We start from the raw sequence: 9,100 nt of genomic DNA on the forward strand, positions 1-9,100 counted from the left end.
TGTGGCTCAGTGGTAGAGCCCCTGCAGTGAGGATAGGGGTGTGGCTCAGTGGTAGAGCCCCTCCAGTGAGGATAGGGGTGTGGCTCAGAGACACACATCTCACCTAGCTCGCTTGGGGTCCTGGGTTTATTCCCAGCAACACACAAACAAGCAAACACTGAGCTCTTCGTTATCTAGCTGGCTTAGTAGCTATGGAAGCAAGAGCTTTATGAGATTAACTGAATGCAGATCACGGGGCTATTCTGTAACCGATGGGTTGGGTGGCCAGTGAACTGACTGGGAGACAAACATGCAAGAGTGTTTTGCTCCTGGTGCAGTATTTTGATAAGGGAAGAGGGGAGTTAGCCGTGACCATGAACATTACATACTGATATAGACTATACACCGACATCGCATTCAGATTCTGGCTGACCTTCCTGGACAGCCCTCACCACCAGTCCTGGAAGGCAAGATCAGGGACAGGTACAGTAGGCAGTGACCAGCCGCCACGCAGCCACAGACTTGGAAATGACTGAAAGAGTTCATGGGGTTGGAACAACGCGCACTCACTGGGCCGGGTCCGAGTCACTTCCTTTGTGTTTCCTCGGAACCTCCATGACAAGGGCGCTGGCAGGTCCAGGAGCCGTGAGTTTCATCATGTGACTAGAAACCATAAGAGCATGGCTGTGGTTCTCTACCGGCCCTTTACCTGTGAGTGAGAAAGCAAGGAAGAGGGTTTCAGACAGTGACTTTCACCTTATGCATGATTGTATCACACAATTCATACAGTAGCTCTGTCTTGATATCTGAAAACTCAGCTAAGAGAATCACGACGGGATGAGAAATCTCCTTTATTTGAATTTAGAGAATTCAAACATGAGTTTGAAGTATGTGTGTTCATTCACCTTTGGAAGTTTATTGTGTGACAGTAAAACAAGTACACGGAGGGCATGGGGCCCAGAGGCAGCCAGAATGGAGGCAGTGGAAACAGTAAGGGGCTCAGAGAAATGGCAGCCTTGCTTCCTGGCTCTGAAATACACGACTGTGGTTGGCTGTGGCCCTCTGAGGGGGGACTATTACAAGGAACCTGAGAATCACTGAATTCATGATGGAGACACAGGGCTGGGGCGCAGCGCAGCAGTAGAGCACTTGGCTAGCACACATGGGGTCGTGGGTTCCATCCTCAGTACCACAAAATCCAACAGTGGAAACAGACAGGCTTTATGCTGTGGTGATTGACACCCATCAATCAATCAATACTGAAAAATACAGACCAAGGAGCCTTAGGGAGAGAGAGGGGGAGAAAGGAGCAAAAATTGTTGTAACTGTTTAGAAGGTGATCTGGAACATGGTGTGGAGGCCACAGCACACCCCTGAGCCAGCATCCGCCCCTTTGACACAATGCCTTTTCTACTAAAAATTCATCAAAATCTTTCAACAGTGGCTGAGTGTGACCCAAACACCTCTAACCCCAGCTCTTGGAAGACAGCAGCAGGGAGATCACAAGCTTGAGGCTAGCCTGGGCTACAGGAAATCCCATCTGACTATCGACCTCGGGACCAGATTCCCTAGCATTCTCCTGTAAGCCACGGGACTGAAGGAAAAAGTCAAGATCTGGCAATGTGTGCACACCAAGAGCAATTGTCACATCCCAGAGACAAGATCAAGTGGGAGGAAGTGAGGGCAGACCTCACCCAGGGTCTTTGATGTTGAGTGTCAGGGAGGCAGAAGACAGGGCCAAGACTGTAGCGGAATTCGTTTCACTGACCTCCTGCAATGACATGGGCCATCCCTCCCATCCACATCACCAGCACGGTGTGCAAGCCGCTTTAGGAGCCGGTCAGGTCAGAGACACATCAGGGGGCTTCACATACACTGAGTCTGGCCAAGTACCTTAGAGGAGGCCAAACCTACTGTCCTGTCCAATGGCCTGCAGCCATGACTAACTGTTATGGGAAGGGGACTTAATTGGTGGCGTGCTGGCAAGCAATCTCCACAGAAATCCTTCCTCAGCGATCTTAAGTCAGTGTACTCCCTTGCCCCGAGCACACCTTTGGCTAAATTCTGCTCTTGTAACCCAATCTTCCCGAAGCAGGCTTAGCAGATCCTGGCTAACATCGCTTTGTTACCCTCAGTCTCTCCTCGGTTGACCCCACGGGTGCTCACGGCTGCTGACACATGGGAAATAGGCAAAGAGAAATGGAAAAGCCCACAGCGATTGTATTTTTGTTGTTTGTTTTTGCTGTGTCTGCTTGGGTTAGCCACAGTTCCCAGCAGCATGATCAAACAATGGCCTCTAGATCTGACTAATCCCCATCACGGGTGCACTGTGGTCAAGGAAATGCTCCCAGGTAGACTGGAAGGAGCTGATCTACTCCAAAGGGCCTGGGACACACCTGAGGCTTCCCTGGGACAGCGGCGGCAGAGACCCTCAGCCTGCCCGCAGACAGTCACCCTGCAGGTTCCAGGCTGGCCTAGCTCCCTGCACCACCTTGCATGCCAGCTCCCTGCCAGTCACTGTAAGAAGGCTCTGGCATCTCTGCTCCTCTGGCTGTGCCCAGACACGTGCATCTGTCCAACATCACCCCATTGTTAGGTGAAATTGTTCAGAATCCCTCAAAGCCCTGGAGGCCAGCCAGCACTCCACTCTCTGGCCAACAGACAGGTTCCATTTCAGTTATCAGCACATCGCAGAAATGGCACTGTCGGAAGGACTGCAGGTATTGAAGGAATGTAATCCAAGGTCAGGCAGAAAGGTTACGTGTTCTGGAGGCCAGCTGGCCTGGGTTCAGGCTCTGGCTCAGCAGTCTTTCCCTTAGGACGGAACCTAAGTTCTCAGCTCCTCAGCTATGCATTTGGAACACAGAATAAAACAGGGCTGTCCTCTGGCAGCTACAACTCAGGAGGTGTTCAGAGCATCCAGTGAGAGCCTGAAACGGTGTACTGGGTGTTTGTGGAGGGGGGGATGCGCGAGCAAGCACCAGCGAGGAGGACTGTAGCCACTGAGTCATGAGAAACCGCTGAGCTGTGATTCAGAATCCAGTCAGAGTGACACAGCCCAAAGAACATTTCTCTGACGATGGCTTTAGAAAAAGCATTCCGCCTAACCCCAGGACAGATGAGAGCAGGACAAAGCAGTTCTCAGAACCTCAGAGAAGCCAACCCGTCCCAGACCTGGTGAGCCCCACACTGAATAGCAGCCCGGCAGGTCAACGTCAGCAGGGCTTTCTGAAAGGCCTAGGGCAGATCTCTGAGATAGATGAGAGTCGGGGCTTCACCTGAGAAACCCAGCCCTACAAATACAGTTCCCTCAGGTTCTGAGCAAACAGAGATCACTGTTGGCCAATGGGATAATTAATGTTAGTGAATCAGGCCATGAGGGATGGCTCTACCAAGCCAGTTAAACTTGAGAGACAGAAGAGGAATCTATCAGTACTCATAAAAACATTTGCATGCCATTTCAAAGATAGTCAGTTATTATAAAAATATGAAGGAGCCTGAAAAGGAAACAGCGGGAACATCTTTCGCAGGCATTTGTTTTGTTTGTTTTCAGATAGGATCTTGTGTCTAGCAAAACTTGACCTTGACCGTGAACTTGAAATTCTCCTGCCTCAGCCTGCTGAGTTCTGCATCTGCCAGTGTGTGTTTGAGGGTTTGTGTCACCAAACCCAGCATAATAAATACTTTAAAAGCAATAAAATAACCCTATCATTTACGTCCTTAATACCACTGTTTCCATAGTAACAGTGATGCCCAGAATCTAAAATTATTGTCAGCTCCTTGAGAAATCAGTAACAAATCATTTCTAAATCTTCCTCTAAATAGCTTGCCCTTGAAGCATCTTAAATTCTGAGGTGTGGATTTGACGCCCTCTTCCCACCAGCCCTTTTGCTTCCTGTCACATGTCTCAGAGGTAACTGTGGTGACCATGTACAGGAAGTAATAAGGACCAGACAGACGGCTCAGTGGGTAGAAACACCTGCTGCAGACACCTGAGGTTTGAGCCTGATCCCTGGAACGGTCAGTGAAGAACTGACTCTTGAGAGTTATCCTCTGTCCTCCTCAAGTGTGCCATGCCAAGTGTACACACAAGCGCGTGCACACACACACACACACACACACACACACACACATACACAAACATGAAATAAATTAGAAACTTAAAAAAAGACGTGCTAACGCTTTAAGGAAATGTTATACGCTAATATCTAGGGAACCCTAAAGCACCGTGACACAAGGGAAGCTGGGTCTGGTCGCTTTCCTTGAAGGCAACGTGGTTGCCTAGGAGACCTGTTAAAGTGGTGGCAGCCTGCTAGGGCGCAGTCCTGTTTGTCTCTATGGTAACACAATGACCTTTGCCGTGTAAACTCAGAGAAGTCCAGTTCTCCAGCCGAGGAGCTGGTACACACGCAGAGAACGAAAGCTGGCCTAGAGGCTGGGGTGTCGCACCTGATATTTCACCAGAACACCCCTCGGGCCCCGACAATCTTCTGTCCCTTTAGATGTCTACAGGGTATTCAGCAATGTCACCCGCGTTTACGGCATCCTAGCTTCAAACACCTGTACCGCCAATCACAGTATTGGGGGGGGGGATGGGTCAGCAGGATCCCGAGTTCAAGGCCAGCGTGGCCCATGATGCGAACAGACAGGGAGGGGCAGGTACCTGCTTCCCTAGAGGCTGTCATGGGGACAAACTAAGTAGTTCTGAGAAGGCTTTTGAAAGAGGGAGTGGGAAGTAGCCTGAAAGACGTGAGTGTTGCTTTTTCGGAAAACCCAAGAGAATGAGCGGGAGATGCCCGCGGAAGGACGGCCAGGCCAACCCACCCGCCCTGTGTGAGAGGCATCCCTCTGCTCTCCTGCCTTCGCCCCCAGCCTCAGGTTCAGCTCACTCCTTGTCCAGGGTGATGAACGCGCTGCTGCCAACCAGGAACCACACAACAAAAGGTGCACGCGTCTTTCATTCTGGAGAAACCTCTGTCCCTCAAACGGACTTACTGGGTTAACTGTCCACATGGCGGGGGCTCTAACGCCACTCAGCGAGGCAATGTCAGCAAAGCTGGCTTCCTTTCCAGAAAGAATGCAAATGCTGCATCCTCCCGTCGCCCGCCATTTTCCATTGTTCCTATTCTGTCCCCTGAACGGGCCGCACCATCTCCTCTCTGCGAGATACCCACTGCGGATACTAAAGTGCTCCCTCTTCATAAACTAGACAATGTCTCCCCAGTTTTGAGAGGGGGCCTTATTCTCTGTGGTTATAAGGGCAGCCCATTTCTGCTGTGGTTTGAACGTGAAATGTTCCCATAGGCTCATGTGCTCAAACACTTGGCCCCCAGGTGGTGGCACTGTTTGTTTGGAAGGTGGTGGACCCTTTGGAGGTGGAATCTCATTGGAGGAAGTGGGTCACTGTGGGCGGGCCTTGAGGTTTGATAGCCAGGCCACACTTCCTGTCTGCTCTCTGCTTCCTGTGGACACAAGGTGACCAGTAGCCTCACACTTCTTTGGCCATACCTTCTCTGCTGTGGTGGGCTGTGTCCCCTAGAACCGAAAGCCAGAACAAACCAGTTTCTGAGTCATTTCTTCTATGACACATTCCTAAGGAGAGAAGCCAGGAATATAAGCTCTCCTCCAGCCTAAGCCACTACTGACCTCTCTAGGCTGAACTCTGGTTTCAACAGTGCATACTTGGTGGGTCTTTCATGAACGAACCAGCCCTGCCCACACCTAGAGCGAAGTTTCATTCACTTAAGAATCACAGTCTCTGTCAGGCACTCGATAGGAAAAGGGATCAGAGATGGGAAGGAGGGGTCAGGACCAACTCGGCCCTCCTAGGAACTGCATGCCGAAGGTGGAGCCATGAAACCAGCACAAGCAACATGCAGCAAACAGACAGGAGAGCAAGACAGAAACACTGCGGTGTGAAAATAGGAATTCGGAGGGGCTTCTGTGGCAGAGACAATGTCCTGGGGTCATGAGGGAAGGGGAAATTAGAATGTGTGGAAGCTGGGGCCCTCCACACAGCTTACAGTCGCACCTGGTCACTGCCACCACCCATGGAGTCAGGGGGTTTAGTCCAATTTTATAAATAAAACTGGAGCTCAGAGGAACAAAATAAGTTAGCCAAAATCACTCAGCTGGTAAAAATGATTTTCCTAAACAGATCTCTACCATAAACAAACAGGAAAGAAACGAAGCTTGTGGCCCAGGATTCAAGTCCAGAAAGAGCCCATAGGCCTTGAGAGTGGGCTCTCTCGTGGTGGGGCATGAGCTTGGCAGGCACAAGGTCCTGGGTTTGATCTGCAGCAGCAGCAGCACCACCACCACACATACACAGACACACAAAGACACACACACACACATACATACACACACACACATACACAGACACACACATACACAGACACACACATGCACAGACACACACACTGCAAAAACATACCCAGCAGATTCTGCAAGACTGTGTGAGTTTTGTATATGAGTGTTTCGCTTGTATGGATGTCTGTGTATCCCTTTTGCCCTCTGTGACCCAAGAGGCCAGGGCACCAGTCTGCCTGGATCTGGAGTTACAGAGGGTGGTGAAACACCACATGAGTGCTGGGATCTGAACTCAGGCCCTCTGCAGGAGCAGCCAGCGCTCCTCACCGCGGAGCTCTTGGTCCAGCCCTTCCCATGCACCTCGACCTCACCTAATTCTCATGAAGCAGAAGCTCCTACTGTCCCCACCTTCCAGAGGCGGTGCTAGATTCTGAAAGCGGGGAGGAGCAGGGCACAGATTAGCACACACCAGGGCAGGGCGGGCAGGTGCCTCAGCTTCTCTTGGGTCAAGCAGGCTAGCACTGAGTCCCCGATAGTGCTAAGTGGGCTCTGGGGCTGACTTATGACCTGGATCCCATGCGCCTGAGAAGCTCCCGGCTTTCATCATGCTGAGAGCACCCAGCCCATCCTGGAGTAGCTTGTGTGAGGCATTCCTGGAAGAAACTTCGGAGGACGCACCAGGAACCGCAGCTTATGCGAAGCACAATGGGACACCAGTTTGGGTTTCTGAGTCATGAACATGAACTTGAGCCACTGCAGTTGCGGGCCCTCTCCCTAGCTCCACGGGTTCTGGAACCATCTCCCCGGAAGAAGCGCGCCGCTGGGCAGCAGGCTCATTCTCAACATTTACCCCACAAGCTGGTCCCATGAAACGGTAAGGGAGCAAGCAGTTATGTTTGGCTCCTTTTCACTTTTTGTGGACAACTTCAAAGCAGCCCCGTAGTCGTAATTTTTTTCATACAATGTAAGCCGAACTGTATGTTGTCCCACAATCCAGCAGGAGTAGTTTTTAACTTTTGTTAAATGAGCACTTATTTCCAAACGGAAGGGCTTGCAGGCAAAAAGGCAGGACCCTGCTTGGCGTCTGGCATAAGGACCTGTTTTGCAAATTTCCGCAGTAGAGCCGAAATGGCGCCACACTTAGAAGACTCTCGCGTAGTGGGCAAGTGACCCTAAACTAAAAGACGTGTTTAGTTGGTGCTCACGGACCGCGCTAAGCATCACAAATGCTGTTGTAGCTTGTTACCCCTCACAGCCACAGGCCCTAGAGGCCGAGGAAGTCACCAGCCCCATTTTACAGGGAGGAAACTAAGGCACCCAGAGGAGAGGAAGGGACCCTCTTTCAGCAAAACTGCTTTGAGGTCCACACGAGGCCTCTGAAAGGCCACAGACAAACTCCCCACCGTTTATTAAAATCACACCAGTCGGGTAGAGACAGGCCTGCAGCCAGCACTTGGAAAGCAGGTCCAGGTTGAGATGGTCTTAGAGCAAGTTCCAGGCCAGCCGAGGGCTACCCAGCAAGAAACCACTCAGTCAGTCAGCCCGGAGTCATATCGGCCTCTTGACTTCTGCACCTGCTTTTACTTATTGTTTTGTTTTTTTCTTCTGCCTCCCACCTGCCATAAGTAACAGCTTTTTCCGATTATCATCTGTGAAGTAATGGCCGCGGTGTTCCAGGGAAGACACCTCCAAGTTTTACCCAAGAGTGAGAGAGGACAAATGAGGCTAAAACCCCAACAAGACTCACAAAACGAAAAGGAGCAAGCTGAGGTTACAGCGCTGGCCCAGAGTCCTGGGTTCGACCCCTGGCCCCAGAAGATAAAAGGATTATTCCCCCACCCGCCATCCCAAGCCCAGTGCCGGCTTTACTACCGAGGCTAAAATGAGATTGCCAGGGTGCCCGCTCTCCCCACGCTCCTCAGACCAGGACTTGGCACTGGGACGCAGCAAGAGCCTCCTGCAGCACCCTGGAACCCGCTGCTTCTTTCAGAGAGGCGCAAACCGGAGCCGCCGGATGCAGAGGATGCAGACGCCGGGCGCGGGGGACTGTGCACACAGCTCACTCTCTGCAAGGCGCGGCCGGGACCCGACCCCGCACCCGGGACTCAGTGCACCTGAGCTGGGGCTGCGGGCACCCACCGCCTTGACCCCACTGCCCTCAGATGAGACCCTGGTGTAGACATGCAGGAACTCCCACCCCCACCCCCCCGCATGCAGTAGGGATCCTGGCTTCACTAAACGGGGACTCCCAGCATAGGGGCCGGACCGCCATCGGGTATACCCCGGAGCTGTCGGGGTCCCTGAAAACCACTCACCTGGAGCCTCAGCCCTGGCTGCAGCCATCGCGAGCCCCGCAGCCCCGCGACTTCCATTTGCGATCCGGGCGCGGGCTCGGCCACCGAGGCTTCGGTAGCCCTCGCCGGCTCGGGGCGGGACCAGGCATCCGCACAGGCGGAGCTTCAGCCGACTGCCCCAGCCAACAGGCTGCAGCCGGCACGCCCTGGGAGGCGGTGGGGCGCTAGCGGGAGGTGGAGGAAAGGGGACACCCCTGCGTGGTGCCAGGACAGGTCCGCGGGCCCGGCCCTTTTCTGGCTCTAGGCAAGCGCCTAGCTGTGGACGTCCGGGTGTGGGTGTCAACAGCTGTCACGGGGACTCCTGCAACAGTTAGGCACAAATGCAATCAAGGCTCCTTGGAGCGCTCCACCTCCCTTCATCCTACGCTACGCAGGTACCCCCAGCACACACTGGGTCCAGCCCGCTGGTCGCGAGATGGATTCCTTGGGTAGAGTCTGCCTAGGTAAAGCAACAG

The 9,100-nt window shown here is 52.7% G+C and overlaps 1 protein-coding gene across 4 annotated transcripts in view; it reads right to left on the bottom strand.

Annotated features, from left to right (window-relative positions):
- Window positions 1-8,738, bottom strand: part of Bmal2 (basic helix-loop-helix ARNT like 2) — a 43,785-nt gene extending 35,047 nt beyond the window's left edge. The window contains exons 1-2 of one of the 4 annotated variants that reach the window (XM_075982263.1): window positions 8,607-8,738; window positions 550-688 (exon numbers count right to left, since the gene is read on the bottom strand). In XM_075982263.1, coding sequence (XP_075838378.1) covers window positions 550-688; window positions 8,607-8,634 — 167 coding nt within the window. In that variant the 5' untranslated portion in view covers window positions 8,635-8,738. Of the gene's footprint in view, window positions 1-549; window positions 689-2,375; window positions 2,513-8,606 lie in introns of those variants that run through there. The other 3 variants (XM_075982265.1, XM_075982264.1, XM_075982266.1) reach the window with 3 other exon arrangements.
- Window positions 8,739-9,100: the final 362 nt, after the last annotated feature.

Source organism: Microtus pennsylvanicus, chromosome 8 (genome assembly GCF_037038515.1).
Source record: "Microtus pennsylvanicus isolate mMicPen1 chromosome 8, mMicPen1.hap1, whole genome shotgun sequence".
Lineage (NCBI taxonomy): Eukaryota > Metazoa > Chordata > Mammalia > Rodentia > Cricetidae > Microtus > Microtus pennsylvanicus.